At 41.6% G+C, this 24896-nt stretch overlaps 2 protein-coding genes across 2 annotated transcripts; both read right to left on the bottom strand.

The window, feature by feature from the left end:
- Positions 1–1218: 1218 nt before the first annotated feature.
- LOC126648449 (C->U-editing enzyme APOBEC-1-like) lies at positions 1219–7602 on the bottom strand. The gene is made up of 5 exons (XM_050331391.1): positions 7581–7602; positions 6134–6161; positions 5361–5749; positions 4087–4205; positions 1219–1782 (listed from the first exon to the last, which is right to left on the bottom strand). Exons 1-5 carry the CDS (start codon positions 7600–7602, stop codon positions 1756–1758), a joined length of 585 nt encoding a protein of 194 aa, XP_050187348.1. The 3' UTR covers positions 1219–1755.
- Positions 7603–15579: 7977 nt separating this feature from the next.
- On the bottom strand, positions 15580–23412 carry LOC126648499 (C->U-editing enzyme APOBEC-1-like). Its single transcript, XM_050331507.1, has 4 exons — positions 23251–23412; positions 19252–19673; positions 18591–18712; positions 15580–17097 (listed from the first exon to the last, which is right to left on the bottom strand). Exons 1-4 carry the CDS (start codon positions 23271–23273, stop codon positions 17083–17085), a joined length of 582 nt encoding a protein of 193 aa, XP_050187464.1. The 5' UTR covers positions 23274–23412; the 3' UTR covers positions 15580–17082.
- Between the last annotated feature and the right edge of the window lie 1484 nt (positions 23413–24896).

Below are 24896 nucleotides of genomic sequence, written 5' to 3'. Positions count from 1 at the left end.
TAAGTTCCAGGGCGGGGAGGATGTTGATGTCTCCAGGCTATAATCTTGTTATTAGTTCACAGTTAAGAACTATCCTACTCTACAAGTTGGCCCAATGTTTATATCAGTCCAGAGGGACAGAAGAGGATAAGAGCAGACCAACTGCCTTCTGTGGTTGCCTTTATGGGCGAATACTGTGGTAGACCCACCCCTAGGCCCTTATCTGCCAGTAGGGGCACAGCAGAGATAGAGCAGGTTGCAAATTCACTCTGGTAGACAAAACTGGTGTGAAAAATTTCGCTGAGCTGACTTGGAACTGGCAAGCTTCCAAACAGACCACAGGAAGTTTGTCCTCCTGGCTTTAGTGGGAAAGGCCTGAGCCCTGAGCATGAATGGTTATGGACCCTGCTGTACTCAACTACACATCGATCAAGTGATTTGATTTCTCCTTAAGGAAACAAAGAGTAAACGCTATAATGGCCAGAAAGAGGGCATGTGACATCCAGTGTGAGGTCCTATACAGGAGGAAGAATACTTCAGCTGTGCTACAAACTGCTTGGAGTTATTTTATTTGGTTTACACAGGAGACACTCCTCACCAGTTGTGCTCAGCCTTGGGTATACTCTCATACTGCAGGGACTGGAGCTGCTTCCTCAGCTGGCAGCTTTTCTGGCTGTCTTGATTTTCTGCTAAACATCTGGAGATTTTGGCATGGCCAAAAGATGCTATAAGCACTAATAAACTAGAAGAGATAGGCATGGTTCCCTCCAACCCCTGCCTTACCCTTCAAATCATTGTTTGTGCCTGCATGTTGCAGATTCCAGCACCGGCACATTGCCCAGTGGGATGACACAATGGGTCTCCTGCTTGGAGAGACTGGGAATTATGAAACACGGAGCTCCCAACATGATTCATTCAGATGTTCTACATTATTTGCAGTGCAAATTGAAAACTGCTGCAAGACTCAGCACACTTGTATCTTCTTTTTGCCTTCTGCCTGTACAGATAGCTCAGAGTTTTCAATATCTCCTACTTCGCCATTCCACTCAGTATTTCCAGCTAGAAAAAGCAGAGGTTTTTTTGCCTTGTTCCCCTAGTGTGCAATGAACAGCCAGGTCTCCAGAATGTGGAATTGCAATGGAGCGATGTGTACCAAGGAATGGAACAAGAAAAGCAAAGTTTCCAAGGGGTTGACATTTTTTCCTTTTATTCTGTTGGTTTTACAGTCATAAATGTAGGGAGAATAAAAACTTAAAGTGAGATATAACAGAATTGCATAAATACTGTAATAGCCTGAAGTATTTGCAGAAATATATAAACACGTATCCATAGGAGTGATCTTCATAAGAAATTCTCAAAACAACAATGCATGGCTCTGATTACTTCTTTGGAACAGACTGGAGCATGAAAAATGTTGCTTGCTGACCTCTCAAGAGGGTTCTCCCAGAATCTGATTGCAGAATAGGCAGATGTGAAAAACCTGATTACAGGAGATGGTCTTCATCCCCACTGGACTCTCAGGAAACCTTATAAAGACCCAGAGAACTGTGTCCTGGATGCCTGGCTGCATCATCTGAACTTCCTAACGGCTTCTCATGTGCTCCTTCTGCTCTGTCCACTACTTAACAATGTTCAGACAGTGATAAGAGCCTTCTCTGGTGGCAGCATGAAACTCATCAAGGCTGCAGCAGAAATGATTGCTGGGGAGTGGCTTTTCTGGTCTTTTATTGATGTACAAAACAAGCTTGAAAGCATGGTGGTGATGCTTGTTAGTATTCAGTTCGGCAGCAATGGAGGAAGACCCTAATAGGAAGAAAGAAACATGAACATTAAAAACCAGATGCCAAAGGCTAAAATTGCCTCTTGAACGTAATACAGAATTTGAAAATACAGCATCTAGTCCAAGAAATCGATCACCCTGATCTTCCTTCAGTATGTTAGATAGTCTCCTTTGGGATACAGTTTTCCAGGCAACAGGGTAGCACCTCATAATTTACTGTGCCATGTACACACCTCCTAGAAAGACAGAGCACTTAGAAACAGAAGCATTTAAAAGGTGGCAGATCACATAGTTGAATCCAAGGGAAATGGAGCTAGACCCTGTGAAAAGACAGATTTTTTGGGGGGTTAGAAAGGCCCTCCTGAGGTCTCTAGTCCAACAGCATGTTTGCATCATGGCTAACTCCAAAGCTGGATCTGGCAGCTCAGAGGAAAGTTCTCAGTGTTCCCAGGGAAGATCTGAAAGCCTCTCTGGGTTCCAGTACAGCACTATTCTCAGGGGGGACTTTTTCCGTCTATCTAGTTGGAATTTCCCTTGTTACAGCTTGTTCATGTTACCTCATATTCCCTCTGTGCATCTTTGAGGAGAGTTTAGCTACGTCTTTCCTGCCTTTATGTAGTGGAAAACTGCAGTTCAATCCCACTTCACCTTCTTTTCTTTAGGTCTGGCAAAGTCAGTTCCCTCAGTTTCTCTTCATAGGGCAAGTGCTCCAGCCCTCTGCCCTTTGAAGGGATATTCCACCAAACCCCTTCTGGTTCCTAAGTGTCTTTCTTCTACCAGGGAGGCCAGGACTTGACACAACAATCTGTATTTCTCTGGAGCACTGGAACTCACTCACCTCGTTACACCTCTGCGTAATTAGTAAAACAGGGTTCGATGCTCAAAAGGGTTGAACACATAGACCTTTCCATTCCTTCTGTGGAGGGTTGGTAATTAGCAGAACTACTGATAATGGGCCATATTCACATTCATTTTAGGGGTGGCATGTGTTCTCCTGAGACGGCAAAGCAGCTGAGAGAGTGCCTGACTTTGAGCATATGTCCCAGTGCAAGCTCCCTAGCCACCAGGACTGGCCAGTAATCAACACGGCTTGCCTGGGAGGGACAGGTAATTTGTTAGCTGGCTCTTTAAAACCTCGACTTAAAGGGCGTATTCACCTTGTACTGCTGCGCAGGGAACCGTGCTGAGTCAGCTGCAGTTTGTCAGCACTCACAAGTGAGCTTTGTTCACCTCCCTGGTAAGCATCACACTCTGCATTTGATTGTGCGTAAGATGCTAAATTATTTAATCATCTCAGGCATTAGGGGACTCAGAAAGGATGAAAGCCAAGGGAAAAATGTCTCCTAAACCATTACATTGCATTAACTACTTTGTTAGATCAGATGGTTGACTGGATAATGCCACTGAGTGTGTATCCTGTCACCTGAATGTCTTATTCAGACAAGAATTATAAAGGTCAGGTCTTGAGGTATTAAAAGTCCTATGTAATGTTTGGGGTGGATGGAATTGAAATGAAGTGTAAAGTGTACTTTTTCCTCAGTCAGGAAGTTTATAGCGTCCTCAGGCGCTTATAGCATCCTACATACAGGTTAGTTTTGTGTGTGTGACTGTAAGTTCCTGTCTGTACAATGCAGTTGTGTGTATCCCTTCTTCCATCCCCTGCTACCCATTATGCATAGAGGAACCAGTTCAAGCAAGAACTGGCTTGCCCCACAAAGAGTGGGTGAGCCACGAAGTTAACTCCAGTCCTAGTCTTCTCCCCTGTTCAACAGACCACCCCTTTCTTACATAGTAGGCTGTACAAATAACTTCTACAGTTGTATGGACTACAAAAAATAGGGAGCGCAGATCTCAGTCACATGATACTCTTATATATAAACTCTGATCCTGAAAGCAAATCCACTGATCCAGGCTTTTAAACTTGCTCAGAACTTAGCTAAAATCAGTGGCCCTATCCTGAGAGGCAAAAAGAGAGTGCTTGAATCGTGATTACACAGCTGAAGAAACTTTTGGGGTCAAATAGCTCCAGTAAGCTGCAAGCTAATTAGTTGGTAGCTGGTCCATGTAAAAGGTTGATATTATGTACCCTTCCGGTAGTAAAAAACCTGAGAGTACTGCTAAATCTCTTCTCTACTCCTGGTCACAAAGGCACAATGTAGCAGCAAAGTCCTCAGCAGTCTCTTGCTGCTTGGCCCTCTACTTACACAGGATCAAGCTCATGCTTATTTTTAATATTATCGTTTCTGCTAACACCATTGCCAAACCTCCTTTCCTTGGGACTTTGCGTTAATTTTCGCTCTTGATGTGTCCTTCAGGTGTCTACTAACCAAAAAGATATGACCAAGCTCTCTCCAATTCAGAAAGATGTATGCAGCGAAGTTCTGGGGATAGTAATCGTCTTCTCCATGTTGGTATGCAACAAACTTTCTCCAGCAGTAACTGTAATCTAGGAAGAGAGATATCCAGTCACTCTTGATAAAAAGATGCCCAGCTCTTTCTTCATTAACATCAGTTTGTCACTTGTTTCTCAGTAAGAATACAGTAAAGGGCAGTTGAAAGATATTCATGCAATGGATTACACAAATAACTACACAAATGAGTTAGTGGAAAGGAGAACCAAAACTCCACAAATAGAAACATGTCTGAAAAAGAATAGCCAGAGAAATCATTGTGGTGGCTAGGACAGCCCCTATCAAGAACAGCTCATCAAGGCATAAAGCCAGAGCACATTTGCCAAGAGAGAAGGAATCAGCAAGTGGCAGGACTGAAAAGGGAAGTGGTACATGCAAGCCAGAGCTTGTCAGGCATACTTTTTTGGCAGTCTTGTGCTTGATCACACAGCTTTGGTAACACGTGTTGCTTCAATCAGGAATCTGTCTGACTTATCTCAATGATCAGAGAAAAACAGGAGTGAACACTCCAACACATTTATCAGCTTCAGAATGATCTTAGTGTTGACAGGGTGGCCAGAGCTTCTGTCAATGCTCTGGTGGTATAATCCCAGAGAAAGGTTCCACAAGATAAGCAATGTCCTTTAAGAATGCATTAGACCTGGTGGATTTAATAGCTGCACTCTCCAGTAGTAAGTGCCCAGACAGGTGTGTGGGGTTCATCTCTTCAAATGTACATTCCTTTCTGTGAGCTGCTTGTCTCGACTATTTGTACAGCCAAACATCAACAAGCAAGCAAGACGCACACACACAAAAAAGCACACGTGCAAGACGTTCTCTGTGATGCATCATCTGAAAGTCTCTTGCAAGGGAAAGCAATTACTTGATGCAGCTGGCAAGCTGATCTGCATATATATGCTAAGAGGGACAGGTTCTATCTTAAGCCCAGGATTTTTCACTGCATATAAGGGAAGTGTGGATGGCTAGAAAAAGCCCTAACTCTCCATGTTCAGATTTGGCAAGAGGAAATGACCACGTCAGTCCCGCTGCTGCATAGGACTGGGGAAAAAAATAAGGCAGAATAGAGTGACATTTTTGCACTCACTAGTCCTCCCTAATGCCAGTCATCACCTTTGTTACAAACTGAGAGTGCACATAGTCCCAAAACTTTCAATCCACACCTAGACAAAGCCAAAGCGTAGTTGGGTTACCTGCAAGGTTCATGATACGTATAGTGACTCTATTCATCACCAGGTTGCAGAGACCTTGCCGGTTGCGGATATCCTGGTGCCTGAACAGCTTGGCTGCGTATATTTCCAAGGTCACATTACGATATGTCCTCAGGAACTCCAGAATTCTCCTGGAGCACTTTCCACAGGGAGTAGTTGAAAGGAACCAGGTGATGGAACAAGGAGCTGGTGGCACAGCACTGAAACAATTTTCCAAGAAGTTGACTTCAGCATGTTGATTATGATTGTTTGAGAACCAATTCCTCCAGATGGAACCATTTCTCCACCTGATTTCATAGAGCAGGTACACAACGTGTGGATGCTGGTCAGGCAAATAATTTCTTTTGAAGTCTTTTGGCTGTATCTTCCACCTGCAACAAAAGTAACAGCAGTACTGTGATCCCGGCTCTTCAGTGATGTTTGGTCCTCTCGCGCGTTGCCTGCTCTCAGCATCAATAAAGCCTCCCACTCTCAGCCTTTCCCATCACAAGTGAGCAGCTTGAAGAATGTTGCAATCTAATGATCTAAATCTGGAATTTGTTGAAGACTCCAGAACACCCACAGCACCTTCTTGAGAACTGTTGGGTCAGTAAGCAGCCCCATCACCACTCAGGGATCAGCACCAGTCAAAGCAGTAAGACAACGGGAAAGGAAGATTGGGGAAAGGGATGTTAAGAGGAAAACGAGGCACAAGGCTGTCTCTGGAAATCACCATGGAGCTCAAACAGCACACAGTGACAGAGGACATCTCTTACCCTTTTTTTTTCTCTCTGGGTGCAGGATCTATATGGAAAAGATTTGTAAGTCATTGAGGATAGCAGATCAGAAAACAAAATTTCCTCTACACTTTCTCTTCAGACCCCTTTCAGTCTATACGCTCCAAGCCAAATCTCTTTTCTCTAAAAGGGCTTAATAAGTAATGTTTGCATAGCAGGATAAGCACCCTGGAATGCAGGTGGGGTGGATTCCTACCTGGGAGTTGAACTTGATGGCTGTTTAAACTATGCTCAATATGAAACCTTCCTCAGTTTAACACATTAGGGTTGATTGTGTAAACACTCGAGTTTAACTTCACTGATTTCAGCAGTGCTGCATCTGTTTTTCTCTGATTAATCAAAGAGCAGAATCAAATCTCTTATCCCTTTAAATCTTCCAAGCCACTTCTACTAGGCAGGCAAAACTTGAGCTATTTTTCTCATCATGTCAATCTAGACAAAAACATTTTCACAACAAACAGTCCCTTCCTTACTTATTATGAAACCGTTTCAAAAGCTAAAAAAATACCAGTGCCAAGGAAAAAATATAGTGCAGAAAGGAGGGTGATTTCTGACTAACAAATACCCATGGGGTGGCACCACAGACCTGCCTCATTATACACATTTTGTCTCTTGTGGTGGCAGGGAAGTTTGACCCCATGATTCATTCATCCCTTTCAAGTTGAGAGTGTAGAGGAAAACAATTACAGGTGATCAAGGCTCCTTATTTGTTTTGTGAAAATCCATCCACAGTGAAATTAAGGATTGAGGAATAACAGTTTTATTTAATAAAATAATTAATTAACACTTACTTCCCTTTACAAATTTATTTATATACTTATATCTATAATTAAAATTTAAAATAATTTTTATTGTTATTTTACATTTAATATATAATATAATAAAAATTAATTTACTTAGAATTAAGATACTAAAGGCACTTTTTCCACAGCCTAGCTCTTTAAGATGAGGAATTATGAAAAATATGGAGTGAAATTGCATTTCAGGAGAAATAAAACAGTCTTCCACATCATCAGAGACGTGATCAACTCTTTGCACAGCCATGTTGTCCTGATTCCTTAAGAAGAATATTCTAGTTGTTTATCACAATGAAAATAAAATAAGCAAATAGATAAGTTAACTAATTTGCTCCATTCTTATTTTCTTTTGAGACCTCTTTCCACAATAAAAGGATCTTTGATTTTGAATTCTTTCTTCTACATTAAGGTTAATGAAATTATATTAATATTTTGAAGCCGGACCTAAGACTCAGTCTATGATAATGCATTCAAGGAGATAACACCCATATCCACAGTGTCTCCTGTGTATCCTCATGTGCCAACACAACACATTTTTCCCTACTCTCCAGTTCCTCAGATACAACTACAGTCATTATCTACACTCGAATATGGTGAAATAGGCCAGTATTTCACATAAATGTACTTACCTCTGCCACTGACAGCAGCCATGGATGTTTCCGATTTTGTTTGTCGCCTCTTTGCCGATGGATGTGCCTTTATTAGTCTTAAGTTTGTTTCAGTTTCTATTCCCGAATGCTGAACTTTGGGCGTCTCCAATGTTACTCAGCTGAATGTTTCCTTGTGGTGACTTTTTCTGCTGCTTATTTGCACTACCCCACTGGCTGAAACTAAGTTCCTGGCAACAAGATTGTAAATGACGTTGCTGCCATTCAGAAATGGATCTGGTCCTGAACACGGTTACTTACCTTCCAGAAACTGAAACAAACAGGTGAGACTTTTTTCTTTTTTTTTCTTTTTTCTTTTCTTTTTTTTTAGTGCAGACAGAAATTACATCTCTTTATTACCTTTAGCTCCAGAATAGAAAAGCAAATCTTCTCTAGTCACCCCAAATGCACCGAGAGAGAAGCATTTACACAAATGGTATCGAGACACCTAGCTGTGGAATGGCAGATAACTTTTCTGACATCCAGATATATCAGAAAGTTGAGCAGAACCCAGTGGAGAGAGGGAAACAAATGACATCATGTGCAAAACCCCGTGAGTCTGGGGAACTCCAGCAGGTGATGATGGTTGCTGCCATTTCATTTTATGGGACTACCCCTGTGGAGTTCCAAGGACCACCCATACACCCTTGAATCTAGGTCCTCATGTAAAGAAAGAAGACCCTCAATGTGTGTGATCACTGAGCTGTGGTCAGTGACTGTGCAGACACTCTCAGGTGAACTTCAAGCAAGCTGCCCAGCATCCAAGGGAGCTTTAGCAGTTGACAGCTTGTTGTGAGGGAACACCAAGACATTTTTGAAACGTCACAACTGAGAAGAGCTCTGTACTCATATATACTCATCTGAAAAATGAGTGAAACAATGCCAGGTTCTAGTGAGAAGATTTCCTCTGACTGACCCAAAAATGGCTTGCAGAGGAAAGGGATTACAAAACAATTCTTCATATGGCTTAGGTAGAATCAGTCTCTGTCACTTACAGTTTTGTTTGGTTTTGTGACACAATTATTTTGTGGCCCTGATGCAAGCTGTAGGAATGGATCCCTGGTGAGTCATCATCCAGTAATGTGCACTCCCTGAGGATAAAGCCATCGCCTTCTTCAATGCCGAGTCTGACTTGGGATTGTAAAGCTATGGGAGTGATTTATTTGTATTCTCTGCAGCCAGCTCTCAGTATTCTATTGTCAAAAATGGCTCAGTTTCCTGCCAGGGCAGAAGAAACATAAGCATACATGAATGGTGGAGTTCAGAGGGAGTGGGGATTCAGGCACTGGCAAGACTCTTTGCGAAGAAGGTTAGTCATGGAAGGTTATCAGGCAGTGCAGTGCCAACAGAGTCTACCTTCAGGGCCTCTTCTGCTGCAAGGTCATCCCTCACTTCATAGCATAGAATTATTCCCTAGTGGTTGCATTATTTCATACCTTAGGGAAAGTGAATGGGATCGACTCAGACGGAGATTCTTGAAACAAAAAAGTGATTGACTAATGTAGTTCTGAGCTCATGGACATGATTCTCAGTAAGACCAGGAACGCATTGCTACTGTAGTATTCTCTTCATTGCCTTCTCCCTGCAGTAGGTATTTACAAATATGCATATGTAAATAAGGCTTCAAAATGATTGGTCTGATCTGCAAGAAATGGCTTGATTAGCAGCAGCAGTTCCTGATATAAAACCAGAATGTGCCACAGAAAGCAAGGAGAGAAAAATTAATCCAAACAGAAGCAGGGAATTAGCAACACAACATTTTCAGGTATCTCCAGGAAGCTGAGTGTGCTCCATGAAATGGTGGAAAACTAAAAGGAAAAAAATTTAAAAAGGAAATTTCATTCCTGCCAGTCTAATGTGAGGAGAGAAATCCTTTGAAATTCAGTTGCTGATTTAACCTTAATAAAATCAGAAAGACAAGGTTACTTCTAGAAGAACTTGCACATTCTGTTTACAGGGAAAAAACTTCAGTGAGTCAGAGGAGGATGATGGCCTCAGATCATATATCTGGGTGGGAAAAACCTGCTGTTTGGTCATTATGAGCAAACAGCAGTAATCCAGTATATCTTTAAATTACTATGTGCCTGCAGCAATGGTCATATATATATAGGTGGGACCTCATATTACTCAAACAGCTGTGAAAATTTTCTTTATTCTACTGCTCATGTAGTCAATTATGTCCCCTTACAGAAGTCGCTTACAGAAGGTAATGTTAGAGATAAATGTGAAGGTGATTTGTGACGAAGAGCTACTGGTAACATCTGAATATATCTCACCCACTCCAGCAAATGTTTGGGGTTTTTTTTGAAGAACCAGCACCCTCATGTGCATGCCTCATGAACCTAAATGCATTTTGGATAAACATACATAGCAAAGGGCACACCAAACGGTGGACATACCCTCACTCATGACTCCTTTAGCCACCAGGTTCCTTAGACCTTCATGAGAATATTCCCTGTGGTAGTAGAGTCATGCCATATACATATGACCAGATTCACTGTGGTAAATAACCTAGAAGCTTCAAAATGTCTTCAGAACACTTTGCCTCTGAGAGGGCCTCTGAGATATGCACTGAATGATAGAGAGGGGGACAGAGAAAACAGGAAACCAACTCCCTACAGATGTCTCCCAGGAAGCAGCAGCACAACAGTTCTGCAGCTGTGATGTATTACAGAGGTGGTGTCTACTGATGAACCACTCCCCTGGTTTACTCGCTGAGCCACTTGTGGCTTGAAAGAACAGGCACATAGTTTGCATTTTTTCTCAAACGTCTTTTGTCTTATGTGACACTTGAAACCCAAGATGCACATCTAGTAACAAATTTGGGCTGAGGGAAAGTCCTAGAAATGGAAACATATGGAAGAAATTAGGCAAGACAGACATGTTGGAGAGAAGAGGAGCACAGAAGAAGGAAAGGGAGATCAGGCATCAAAGGACACAAAAACGGACAAGGTTTGCATCAGCCCAGATCCCAATTTGCAAATCTCAGAGAATTTTACAGGTACTCAGCTTACTATTCTCTGGATGAATGATCTGTTGCAAAGAGGTGAGAATCACCCAGTGGAAGTTTGGAAGCAAAGAGGAAGACAAAATTTAGACGTGACTAAAAGCCTGGGGCTTATGCCACAGAGACTTAGGTCTCAATCTCCGTTTACAGACTGCCTCCTGGTCTTAATTTGAAATGGTAATCCTGTGTTAGTTCAAGTGTTCTGCTGCTGGCACATTTGACAGTAAAAGGAAAAATCCACTGTGTGTTTGATTTTAATGGAGTTTTCTCAGTAAAGATCTCTATTTTTTATGGAAAGAAAAACCACACACAGAGTGTTTTAAGATTTACTCTGTGACCTTCACATTTAAAAAAGGCTAAAATGTGTCTCTATGTATGAATCTATATGTATGAATACACACTCACAAAGATATTTACAGGTATTTATGTATGCACAAAAACGAAAACAGTGCATATGAAAAAAAAAGGTTGTAGATACACAAATACACCGCCTTAGCAGCATAGGACTTTGCAACTCTGATTGATAAGCACACTACCCTTGGCTCTTTTATCTCTCCCTGCACCTTTGCCTTCCATTCCTCTGCAGGTTGCACAGCATCATCAGACTTCTCTGAGACTCTTGTTCAGCTTCCATATGTGGAAACCGAAACTTAAGAGATCAAGATAACTGGTGACACAGTGCTGCTGCTGGGTGAGCTCTATGAGTCTGACTCTGTTCAATGAAGTGGAATGACAGCCAGCCACGAGGGTGTGCAGGCAGAGCCCTGACCCAGGCAAAGTGGAAAACAGGCAGCTAGTAGGAAACACTTACCTGCGTGCTTACTTCAGTATTAATTTTTCTTAGATAAACAAAACATCCCAATATCCTTGTAATATAATTCTTTCACATTAACTGGTGAGGCTGCAGAAATCAGAGAAGTGGACCAAAGATATCTGATGAGCATGAAAAAAGGAAACCTGCAAGTGAAGGTATTTTGGAATATGTTTTTCTACTCCAAGAAGTCCTTCTACAGTCTTCCCATGCTACTTTGCACCTCAGAAGTTCTGTATATTTATCTTTTTGATTTTGCCTCATTTTTATGTCTTTGTTTCAGTGCACATGCTTTGTCAAAGCACTAAGCAGAACAAACCTGGCGGGCATCAGTGTCCATAGTCCCCTTGAGAGCCTGACTCTCGCATACTGTCATCACACAACCAGCAGAGTTTAAAATAGTGAGGGGGAGAGCATAACCAGGTGGACTTGAGAGAAAGCAATGATTCATCCATTCCTTCTTTATCACACGAGAAAGTGTTCAGAGCAGCTCCAGAAACATTCAGTGCTGAGCTTTTCTTTTCCAAGAACTCAGGGATTGCTTAATGACAACCATATACGGTTAAACTTTCCTCAAAATTCACCCAGAAGCTGTAGCTCCCATGGGAGGTAAAACCTCCATCAAAAGCAGAAAACATCCGCCAGAATCAGGTATTACAACCAATAGGAAATGGTTAATTTTCTTCACAGCAGCCCATATAGTACTGGGGTTTAGCCCAGTGACCAAAACAGTGTTGGTAATACATCGACGTTTTATCTACAACATTTAGCATTTGTTTGACTGTGTCCCCAGGTGAGTAGGCTGGGGGTGGGCGAGATGCTGGAAGGTTACACAACTGGGACAACTGACTGCAGGGATCTCCCATGTCACGTAATGGTATGTTCATGGAGCTAGCAGTCAGGATCAACCAAGAGCCCAGATTTTCATGCTGACGAGGCAGGTCCTGTGTCAAGCTATGGAGTCAATCCTTAGGTCAGGATCAGGTCCTGTGATGGCAACCAAGGTCACATACAGACAGTGATCACCAGGCTGGCCCATAGAGATGACACGGGTCTGACATTAACCCAGAAAATCAGTTCATGGGTCAGGAAATAGATCAACAGGATCCATGGCTTGCAATGGGCATGGACATATGCACGAGTGTGAGAGATGGAGACCAACACATCTGCACCACAGCTCAAGCAGGGACTAACAGTGCAGGCCTGAGCTTAAATGTCATTCCTGGGCCATCCGTGGGCAGTGTGTCAGCCAAAGTCCCAAGTGAGGGTGGACAAGATAACCAATTTTTTTTTTTTAAATCCTCAAGGCCCTGAGAGGTACAGACCATAATAACTGTCTTTGTTTCTTACTGTGAAAACAATTCAGGGTTCTTGCTTGCTCATGACATAGTAATGTCACAACCTTGCTTTGGCCAAGAGCTGGTTACAGTGAAAACAGGGGCTGAGTGTGGTAAGTCAGGGCCAACAGGACAGTGTAAACAAGAACTAAACTTAATGAGCTTTGGCACAGACAATGGATCAACGAGCTACAGAACCATCCCCAAAGCTCCTGGAAAGGTGTACACTGTGATATTGTTTGATTGGCAGCCTGTGCCAACACCTAATTACAAACACCTTCAGCATTAGAGACTACAGGGCACACGTGGTCCACTTAATAAATTGAGCTTAGCAGTTTCACGTTGTCTGTGTGTCTCTTCCCCCCATAACAGGCTGTGTGGGCGGTTTTCTCTGACTCTTTAAAACCACCTTGAAAGCATCAGCTCCTGAACACATAAGATTCTTTACAGAGAGGGTGATCAGGCATTGGAACGGCCTGCCCAGAGAGGTGGTGGATTCACCATCCCTGGAAGTTTTTAAAAAGAGATTGGACATGGCCCTTAGTGCCATGATATAGTAATTAGAGTTGGATCAGGGGTTGGACTTGATGATCTTGGAGGTCTTTTCCAACCCAATCTATTCTATGATTCTATGATTCTAAGATGTTAAGACCCATACATCAAAACAAGAGAACGCATCTACCAAAGTGGACATTATTAACTGAGGAGTGCTGCGATTTTGGGAGTTACAGGTTATCATCTCTAAGTTTTCATAAGCCAGATTCTCTTTAGGTTAGACTGGTCCAAAATTCTGATTAATTCTATTGACTACGTTAAAAGATTAGCAGTAAAAATGAGAGAAGAATCAGGTCCAAATATACCTTTAGAGTTCAATTACTAAAATGGGTATAAGTCAATGAATATTTATCCTAGTCTCGCAAAAATAATCTAGGATCAAAAACAGGACATGGAGAGAGGTTCTATTCCCAAGCATAGTACTGACAGTAGGGCTTGTACCTCTGCACGTGACAGAGGAACAAACAACTGGACAGAGCACCAAAGAACTCAGCTTGACTACTCCAAAGAATACAGCTGCATTCTTACAGTTCTTCGTGCAGCTTAATGTGACTTGTTTTTCAAGGGATTTCCAGTGAATACATCTAGCAGTCCAGTTCCAGGATGGACTAGCAGATAAAAATACCTTCTTACTCCTTTTCACTAGCTGAGTGGAGATGCTGAACTGCAATGACCATGGATACTGTAATTATCATCTCACAGTCACACCTTTTGGTGGATGAAGGATTTGCTTCTGTCAAATGGAACATCTGTGGATTTTTAAGTTGTTTTTTTCAGATCAAGTGGTGCTGTCAGTTAAGTGTTATAGCTCCCACTGAGTCAGTGGGAAGCTCTCCAGGTTAGCACAGTCTTTCAAATGAAGACTAGTGAACTGACACTTGCTGTGGTAAGTTGATCAGTTTAAAACAGAGGGAAGTGCTTATTTACATGGCAAACTATGAACTTCTGGAATCTTCTGCCCCAGTAAACTGTGGATGCAGACGGCAGGACAGGGTCAAAGTAGATTTGAGAAACTCGTGGTAAAAAGTCCATATACGGACACTAAAGGTAAGACGCAGAGTTCCCAAACACAGTCATTGTGAGTATTGAGGTACTGTGACAGGATCAAAATGAATCACAAATGGTGGCCAGGATTGTCTGCTCTGAAAAATGCCTCCTTCTGACACTGCTAGATACAGTGTCTAGACTATGCTTTCTGCCCCGATGGGGCATTTTCTGTGGTTTCAGGTTCGTTCTGTTCCTCTTGCACCATGAGGTAGGAGACAAGGCTAGCCGAGAGGACAGCAAGTCTCCAGAAAGCACTTTTCCTTTTGGCATCCTGACCTTTTCTTGTCAGAGATTAATTTTTCAAGAGTGAAGGAAATAACCTGTTTTCATCAAAATGCGTCAGCTGAAGTAAAAGTGAATTAATCAACTGTTCACATGCTAATTTAGCAATTCTCTTTAAGTACCCTTCTCCCACCATTCTGTGCAACATTAGGCCACATCAGAGGAATAACAAAGTTAGCAGAGTATGGGACTGGGACACTTCTCCACTCTGGCTGCTCCCTGCCTCCGTTTCTATATCCAGAAGTTTCTCACTAGGGATGTTTAGCACTGTCTAATATATTCAAGCTTTTCAGTGAAAAGCTGTTGATCCAGGTTGTTGGTGGCTTTTAGAAAATGGGGAACGTTAGGAACATTTTACATTACAACATTCTCCACAGAAGCAGTAAGGCCATTGTGCTGTGTGTGAAACCTCTTAGTAGAGGATCAGAGATAATGTTGGTCTGCTACTCAATGACAGAGGTCATGTCACAAATAGGAACAAAGCAGAGATGTTTAATACCTTCTTTGCCTCTGTCTTTAGTACCAAATGATGGGCCTTGGGACCTCAGGAGCCCTGTGTTGAAAGACTGTGACTGAGAGGATGATAAACTCAGAAAGTTCAAGGTTGTCTCTGAGTTCAAGAGTGGCTGCTCCAGATGGATAAGCATAAATCTGTGGGGCAGGACAGGCTATGCCCCAGGATACTGAAGGAGCTGGTCAAGTCTGGAGAGGTCCCGGTCAACTGAAAGACAGCAATGTTGCCCCAGTTTTCAAGAAAGGTTAAGAAGGAAGCCCCTGGTAATTACAGGTCTGCCAGTCTCACTTCATTGCCTGGCAAAACTATGGAGAAGATTATTCTGAGAGGTAACTGCCGGGTTTCGAAAGGGCGGGTCTGGACTGCCTACTCTGAGGTAGCCAAAGTTCCAGATTCCCTTGGGCTAAATAAAGGCAAAACAATGCTAAACAATCAATTGGAAAGTTTTATTTGTATAGGCAGTAGTGATTTAAACTTTATGATAGGTTAGGCAACCTGTAGAAACAACGATTTAAACATTTCTGAACAGCAAGTGGACAAAACCTTTCTGAACAACACATGGCAGTGATCTTTGAACAGCCTGCAACCGCAGTGAATTAAACTTTTAAGGAGAGGAAGAAAGGAAGAAGGAAAGATAGGAAAATAGAGGTAGATAAAAAAAAAACATCTGGATCACCACACAGGATTCCAGTGTCATCTCTGGTCCAGTTCCTCCGGATGGAGGGTGCATGGATGGTGGGTGCACACCCTGCCCATCTGTTGCGCTGTTTATAGCCTAGTCCCCACACATGTACATTTTGTGATTCTCAAACTTTGCAGAAGAGGAGTGGGGGGTATTGTGCTTTCAATTACCCTCCTCCATCTGAGACACAAGTGCAATGCTGTCTCAAATTGAGTTTTAGAGATAGTCACCCAAGTTAAGGAAGTTGGACACAGAAAAGCACTATCCTGCCTTCTCAAGACCCTCTTTTCTAACTGCACCTTGTCTCATTTGCACGGTAACATTTCTTTTCTCTTCTGACAGATGTTTGAGACACTAACTCTTTCAGGTTTTCAGTCTCTCACAAGACTGCAGTCATTGGTCATAGTCAGCACAGGTTCACAAAGGGAAAGTCCTGCTTAATCAACTTCATTTCATTTCATGATAAGGTCACCCACCTAGTTGACCAAGGGAAGCCAGTAGATGTGGTGGGTTTGGATTTCAGCAAAGATTTTATACTACTCTCACAGTATCCTTCAGAATAAAATGTCCAGCACACAGATAGACCAGTCCATAGGGCACTAGGTAAGCAACTGGCTGATAGCTCAAAAAGCTACAGTAAATGGGGTTACATCAGGCTGGTAACCAGTCACCTCTGGGGTTCCTCAGGGCTCAGTCTTACAGCCAGTGATCTTCAATGTTTTTATAAATTATCTGTATGAGGGAATCAAAGGTAGGAATCAAAATTAAGTACTTATTTCAATGACATTAAACTAGAAGGAATTGTGGACTCCCTTGAGGGTAGAGAGATCTGGCCATGCAGAGAGATCTGGAAAGACTGGAGAGCTGTGCAGTCACCAACTGTACAAAATTTAACAAGAGCAAGTCTTGGATTCTCCAGCTGGGACAGGATAATTCTGAAGTTGAAGTAATCCTGAAGCTGACTTTCTGGTGACCAGTGATAGGACAGGACTAAATGGAACGAAGCTGCATTAGTAGATGTTCAGCTTGGACATCAGAAAAAGGTTCTTCATTGAGAAGCTGGTCAATCACAGAAAGAGGATCCCCAGGGAAGTGGTCACCACATCAGGCCTGTCAGAATTCAAGAAGCACCTGAATGATGCTCTTAGTCATATTGTTTAGTTTTAGATAGTCCTGCAAGGAGCAGGGTGTTGGACTTGATGATCCTTTTGGGTCACTTCGACTTGAGATATTCTGTGATTCTTTGATTCTATAAATAAGGATACTGAAATGAAAACAGAAGTATGATGTTTAGATCATCTAATTGCACTTTGGACCTGCTGTGATTTGTAACAGACATAATCACTGATCCACTTAGCCACAGATTTCTTTCACTTTGTTTCACTAAAAATAGCATTTGTCATAAAACTCTACTACAGTGAAATCAAAATGCAGCAGCACCTGTATTAGTTTTGCTAGATTTTTTTTGCACACTGTATTTTTTTCCTATGTCCTTTCAGGCCAAGGATGCGGACCTATTCACTCAAGCACAGTCTCTTGTCTCCAGAGGCACAAACTTTCAGCACAGTTATTGAATGCACTCTCTCTTCTGTCTCCTGCCTTTCAGGAGGTCTGGCACAAAACAAAAACAAAGGTTGAATTTTCCCAGGGGACAGACATTCTCTTTTCAACAGCTTATCTCACAGAAACTGTACCCTTCCAACCAGTCGTGGAATTTGCTGGATTGAATCTGGAAAGGACTTCAGTGAAGTATTATAGAGGGCCCCAGTGACTGGGAGGCTGTCAGACCACTAAAGATATTAACAGAAAGGGGGTGAATAGCATCATTTGGTGAACTGAAACCCATGCTCAGATTTGGGTTAGGAAGGAATCTGGTGGAGGGTTTCTGGGATAAGCCTGGAGCTCCAGGTAAAAATCAAGGGATTTCCCACTCTGGAGCCTGAAGGAGAAAAACTGCCCTCTTAGCCTTTGCTTCATAATATGTTGCCTAAATGGCTGTGGGGAAAAAAGACTCCAAGCCAAATTAGGTAGGAGATAAGATAAGGATACAAAAGTTTTAATGAGCCCTCAGGCTTTCTGGAATACCCTCAGCTCGTGCTCCCGAAATACAGATGTCCACAGTTTTTATAATGATTTTTGCCCAATCCCCGTCCTGTTACCACCCAGGTTCTGCCCCCGCCACGCCTCTTGGGAATTGGGTCTGGGGGCGTTTTGGGACCCCCTCTTCTTCATCTTCATCTTCCTCAGAGCACGTAATGTCCTTGGAGGCCTTCCAGAATTCTAGGCCTGAAGGTTGTTGGGTCTATGGCTATATCTTGTTCCGTAGGGTTAGGGTGTTCTTCTACAATTCTACCTTGAAAAAGAGACTAAACAGGCTATGGAATTCAGAGAATTGATATGGGAATGGGTAACAGGGGTTTGAGCTGGTGTGTTAAGGGTAAAGGGATAATATGCTGCTACTCTAAAATCTACATTTACTACATAACTACTTCTAAGGTCTACAAACATAAAAAAAAATTAAAACATCAAAACTCCAAGGTATCAATATGATGGGAAAAAATCCACAATCTTTCTCTCCCAATGGGACAGGATAGTTCCCATGATTTTACTATGTTACTTTTTCCAAAAAGCCTGCTGCAGCATTCTTTAAACTCCAACTAGACGTGAATGGCTTCCTTCCTTCTCTTTACAGCTCAGTTACCCCAGATTGCAAATCAGTGTTCATGTGGTTCCCTCTATCCCTCAGAGTCTACTAACCTCTAAGATGTCCCAGAGTTTCCAACGATTCGCAGTTATCGCTGGCTGAAAGTTCACAGTCCAGAAACCATCAGCTGCAACATAACCTCCTCGGATAAAGTTTTCCACACAGTCTTTATAGTCTGGAGAAACAAATGCAAGATGATTAACTTGAGTTTATTCAGATACCAGAGAAGCTCATGGAACAAGACTTTTTAACCTCTTTCTTGTGTCCATGTTACAGAGACAGCTTGGCCATGGACAGGTAAGCTCATGGATGCTGTCCACTCTATATCTGGAACCAATGCCATTCTCCCAGGGCAATTTTTCCCCTCTCTTATCTGCAGAGGAGCCCTTCAGCCAGCCTTATCCCAGCAGATGCATTTAGTCCCCAGGGACAAGAGAGAAGGACCTTATCTCCCATTCCCTCAGGAGTGACATAAATACGGCATCTCTAAACAAGGGAGATTTTTCATACAGGTCTGGTTCCTAAGAATCCTGTCCCTCTTCTCCTGCATAATCTGGTTTTGGATGCAACATTCAGTCACTGAAAGGTGATTGATATGCCCTCAGAGAATCCAGGGAGGACACTGGGCACAGAAGAAAGCCCATAACAGATTCACCCATCACAAAGTTCACCAGTTCACCCCTTCCCAATTCCACAAAGCATGGGAAACCTTACCTTGCTTGTTCATGACATTAATGTTTACTTGCTCCGACCTCGCAAGTTTCTTCAGGCCTCTGCGGTTTCTTTCAGAGTCTTTGAAGTAAAGCCGTGCCACACGAATGTCTATGTTCACATTCCAGTGCGTCTCTAAGAAATCCAGTATTTTATTGCAGCACTTCCCACAGGGGCTCCAGGACAGGTACCACGTGATGGAACAGTTGACATAATAGGAAGGACAGGATGGTTTCATTCTAAAGATTTCTTTCAGGAAGTAGACTTCAGCATGATAATAATCATCATCATCATAATAATTTTTGACCCAGTGTTTCCAAGACTTTTTGCTCTTACCCCATTGCAGTTTGCATAGTAGATACGTCTCCCGTGGAGACTTAAAGGGATCAAACTGGTCTTTTAACACCTGCTTAGGTATATACATGCTGAAACAGAAGAGAGATTTAATGAAATCACTGGTTACAACTTTGTTTTCATTAGTACTCCAGTACACAAAAAAGGGGGAGGATGCAGGAAATGAGAGGAGACCTAAGAAGGGCAAAACACCAGAGAGCACTGCAGAAAAATGGGGAGGTAGGCACCACGGCAGCGTGAAGGAGCCAAACCCTGAACCACTAATCCTCCCTATGGCTGTCCTCTTCCTCATCCCTGTGAGTATTTCTGAAAGCTTTCTACTTATTTTTAATGTGTCAGACATTTTTACAGGGCTTTTATCTATCCCTCTTCAATGTAGGGAGCCATCGCAAATTTTGTCAAAACTAAAAAAAAAAAAAAACAACCAAACCACCGATAAACCATGAAGCTGAATATTTCTCCTTATTGGATTCTCTTGCTGATTGTACTTTCATAAAGATTAGGACAGTCGGCACAATCCTATATGAGAGGAAAAAACCAAAAAGAAGCGCTCTACACAAAAAGATGCAGCTCCCAAGAATGATATTTTTTGACAGACAGTCCATCTCTTAGATCCAGACCTTTTCAGTTCAGAAGGTACCTCTAAATATTGTCAATTAAGTACCTATACAAAGACTTCCAGTGTTGGTCATGAATGTATCCTTTATATTCAGTAATTATCCATAATACATAAAGAAGATATGAAGTCTCCAGAGGCACTTTGTAGCCTTCATGCAAATGCCTTGTATAGAAATTTATATGAGAATGCACTTCAGATATGTTTTTCCACATTACAGTAATCCAGAGTAAATCTAGTAGACAACTGAACAAACTCTGAACAGAAAAGCAATAAGCCTGCAGATTGTTTTATAGATTAGCACCCACTAATAAAATTTAAAAAAAAAACAACAAAAAAACCCAAACAAACAAAAAACCAAAAGAACAACAACAAAAAAACACTAAACCAAATAAACAAAGAAAAAAATCCCACCACCAAAAAAACCCCAATCTGAACAAAGGACAAATGAAATCTTACAGATACTGTCACATATTCTCTAGTTGCAAGACTCATCACCTACTTAAAAATCACATCATTTGTCTGAGTCAGTCAAAAGCCTCTGTCTTCTTACCCTGTCTCCTCTCTCATTGCAGTCTCCTACATGCTAAAATACATATGTACACAAACCATTTTATAAACCACAGAGTGCATCTCTCTTTACTTCTCCATGTAAACTCCCTTTATATAAACCACAGACATCAGGCATGCAGATTTCTTTATCAGACTTTCTATCAAATTTATGCAAATGTAACAACTGTAAATGTCACCAAATATTTAATTCTGGTACAGGAATAACTTTTTTATTACACATAATTCCTTTAGTAGGTCATTAAAAAAACAACAAAGAGAGGCAAAAGTGAAGCACAGGTTCAATTTTTATGCCTTCTCATTTGAGGTGTTAAAAGAGATGCATTTTTTCTGTTTATTTTATGTTATTTGGAAGTTAATGTCTATTATCTTAAATTTCCTTAAAACTTGATTTTTAAGGAACATATATACCTAAAATAATTAAATCATATGTTCACAATAAATATATAACACGTATAACAGGTTGAAGTTCACCAAAGAAAATACACTGAATTCCAAACACTCAAGACCAACCAGTTAATCTAATTACTACATAAGGTATCTTTAAGTTTTTGGAAAGGGATGCTACAATAGATTACAGAGATCTGATTTGTTCAAAGGTATCTGTAGAAGTTGCCATCTGATTATAACATACGAACAAGTTAAATCTTCCAAGTCTTACTTAAACTGGTCTTAAGCACCTTCTTGCCTGTGTTTCGACCATAACATACTGCACTTTGGATAAGTGGATGTCCTGTGCATATTTTCAGGGACATAAAGCCATTTCTTCAGAACAATCTTGCAATACACTAATCTTCGAGATATAGCCACCTTAGAGATGTGTTCGGCAAAGAGAAATTTATGGTGTAATCAACTTAATGCAATATAAGAAAAAGACTTCATACTTGTAAATATTTGCTATGTAACAAGATGAAACTTGCTATTGTTTAAATAACATGTTAATGTAAATTTAAACAGCTTTAACAGACAACAAATTTAAAAACCATCACAAAACATTCACACACTACAGAATATATACAGAATCACATAATCCTTTCACCTATTCTTTTGTCTCCCCAAACAAGAAGAGAGAATACTTAAAATAAATTGTGAGTTTACAGATAAATTGCCAAAAGCCGTGCAATCACTTAATTTTTTTTTCCTTTTTAAAGTTTTCACAAGCAGTCCTTGCTGTTCAGCATGGATATGTATGGTACACATATGCACTCAGAGTCCAACTCAAAAAAAAATCAAGCACTTAACAGCTGGTTCCTTCACTTAGATATAACACAAAGTTGAGAGTTAGCAAATATTAAAATAAATAAATAAGAAAACATTTTTAGTTCTCTTTCTATATTTGGTGAATCAGTCTCGTGAACCTTTTCAGAATTTAAGGGTTGGAGAGAAGTACACTAACTGAAAAGAGTAACTGAGAATTTAAAAGGTGGGTTGTACCTCAAAGCATTTATAGGAGTTAGGGGAGAAAATGGCAGAGGGATGACGGCCAACGTAACTGTCTCCTACGTTTTACTTTCTTTTTCATTAATATGCAGCTGCTATGTAAACTTGAAAATTAAATTGACTGATTACAAATATATCTTTAAATGTGTTATTTATGCATTTTCTATTGTATTGTTCCATCATCCATAACTTGAACAGGAATGCAATGAGATTATTTTTAAATTTTACCAAAAAACCTAATATCTCTCATTAAAACTTTGTGCAATAAACTGCATCATTATAGGCTTTTAATAATTTTCCTTACTTCCTCTACCACTTTTTATTAGAAACTATTTAAAATTCTGTTCATTGCAAGATAATAATAGTAATAATGATAATGTCTAAAAATACACAACCATAGACGTGTCAAAACCTCTTTAATCTGCATTTTTCCTCCCATGCTAATGCTTTGCACAACCGAGGCATTTCTTTACCAAACTTTGCATTAAAACCTTGTTTCCCCCTCTGCTGAACAGAAAATGCCTGCTCCGACACTTCGTTTTGTGTCACAACAGCTGTTTCAAGACCTTGAAACTGTCGAGCAGGGAGAAGCGAAGTTTTCGGATTCCCTTGCTGCCCGGCACTGGGGTGAGCCAGCCTTAGCCCTTCCCCAGCACATCCCCATCTTTCCTTTGCTTTTGTCAGTGCCTTTCGTTTCTCGGTGGTTCATGGCTCCCATGACGGCCTTTATGCCAGCGGGAACTCCCTCAACAGGCTCAGACTTCGGTGCAGCTCCTCGGCCACTGCAGCTACCCTTGGGACAGGGCTCCTACTCGCTTACACCGGCACCAGCATCGCCCTCACCCTTCCCCAAGCAAGGCAGACACTTTGCACGGACTTTGCACGGACTTTGCATCCCCACCAACCCCCCCCACCCCGCCCCGGGGCAGCAAAGCAAGGGGTCCCCTTGGGTTGAAGCAACAACGCAGAGCTGAAGCTGGGGTGGATTTTTTTTTTTTTTTTTGCTCATCAGTTTCCTTTACCCTCTGATCTGATTCCTGTACATGGCTCCCACTCTCCCGGCGGACCCTCCTGGTGCTGTCCTCCCTCCTGCTGCTGCCGACGCGGCCGACGCGGGAGCAGATCCCCAGGCTCCGCTGGCACAGGAAACAGGAAAACTTTGCTTGACCGCAGTTCCACCTCGTCATGACATGTCCGTACATGCCTGCCATCAGCGGTGCTCTTTCCGCTTTCTTAACTCCTGCACGGGGCGGCAAGGGTTGATACGTGTTTTGGCTTAAAAAAACATAATAATTGAACAATCTCTTTGAAGCCCGCTTCTGAGTTTCAAAGGGATGATAACGCTTCCTTGGCAGAAAAAATGAGATTTATTCTTCTGTGTGTTGCAAATAGTCTGATAAATAATTAGGATTTAAATACATAGAAGAAGTAGTTGTGATAAAATAATTGAGATTTGATCATATAAAAGAAATAGTTCATTCAATTAAAGGTAGAAAATTGTGAAGCACAATGTACAGAATTGTTAAGGAGTATTGTGTTGGAAGTATGCAACCATGGATACCTTGCCAAGAAGTTATTGGACCATGTATGTTAAGTTACTGGACCATATATTCTGCTTGGAAACCCCCTCACTCCTTCCCAGCTTAATCTCCGTATCAAGGATTCCAATCAGTAAAGCTAAGTAGAACTGACCAATTATTGTTTTTGGAATAAAGATATATAGACTATAGAGCCAATTATTGTAACATTAGATTTAAGAATGGACTTACGTAAGAGTGAAGAAGAAGTATAGAAATGAATAGAAGAATGGACTTATGTAACATGTGCAGAACACTCCTCCCAGGGATGCAGCTGCTTAGCGTGGCACACAGACCTTTCCTGAAGGAAAGCACAGTAGTTCTGCCTCATGCATCGTCAGACCTTTCCACGCTGTCACAGCTTTGTCAAGGATGAAGTGCTCACAAATACCACTGATGAGAGATTTCACTCACAAAGTGTCAGCAAAGATTACTTTCCCTATCAGACCCAGGAGACTTTCCTCTGTGGAGAAAGAGAGGGATCCATGTGTTGGGAACCATGCAGCAAACGTGGCATTCAAGGACCTCTTAATCTCAAACAGACCATTTTAGATTCTGTATCTTTTTTTATGGAATATCTGAAGAGAATTGCTGAGCCCTGTCTCTTCTGAGGGACAAGGACCTTCAGTGATTTCAGGACTGATGTTGGAGCTAATGCCAGATGTTGACACCAGCGTGTCTAACCCACTTGGCTTGAGTGCTGGCTGCCACAGAAACTACCTTTCTCCATAAGGCACAAAGTGAGTATTGTGGGCTCTTGGATAACCAACGTACCCCACCCTAACCTGATGGGCAATCTGGTGTGTGGCTTGGAAGTGAGTGTCAAGGTGTGCATTACCAGTGTTTTCATTTTTACATGGCTGTTTGTAAATGCATTTTAAGTATCAGCGACAACAATGCAATTTTCTGAAAGCTAGAAAGTATGACAGATACTGCCACGAAAGGTCTGCTAGGAATGTACTTCTATAATAAAAACAGAACACAAATGGAAGTTCATGGTGGAAATTCATGAAGGTCAAGGTTGTGATAAACTCATCTACCTTTGAATGAAAAATATTACTAAGGAACAGGCCTCTTTGTAGATTTCAGAT

Source organism: Myiozetetes cayanensis, unplaced genomic scaffold (assembly GCF_022539395.1).
Source record: "Myiozetetes cayanensis isolate MyiCay16 unplaced genomic scaffold, myiCay2020 scf5-8, whole genome shotgun sequence".
Classification (NCBI taxonomy): Eukaryota; Metazoa; Chordata; class Aves; order Passeriformes; family Tyrannidae; genus Myiozetetes; species Myiozetetes cayanensis.
Note: the sequence above shows the minus strand (reverse complement) of the source record. Positions and strands in the feature narration are given on the sequence as shown.

Bases quoted from the DNA above. Each gene is read 5' to 3' on its own strand.
- LOC126648449 (XM_050331391.1), bottom strand. From the start codon at position 7,602: ATGGCTGCTGTCAGTGGCAGAG. The intron at 6,162-7,580 runs GTAAGTACATTT...TTTTCCATATAG, and splicing joins GGCTGCTGTCAGTGGCAGAG to ATCCTGCACCCAGAGAGAAA. The intron at 4,206-5,360 runs GTAACCCAACTA...CTCTCTTCCTAG, and splicing joins ACGTATCATGAACCTTGCAG to ATTACAGTTACTGCTGGAGA.
- LOC126648499 (XM_050331507.1), bottom strand. From the start codon at position 23,273: ATGTACAGGAATCAGATCAGAGG. The intron at 19,674-23,250 runs GTAAAGGAAACT...CTTCTGTTTCAG, and splicing joins TACAGGAATCAGATCAGAGG to CATGTATATACCTAAGCAGG. The intron at 18,713-19,251 runs GTAAGGTTTCCC...TTGTTTCTCCAG, and splicing joins TAATGTCATGAACAAGCAAG to ACTATAAAGACTGTGTGGAA.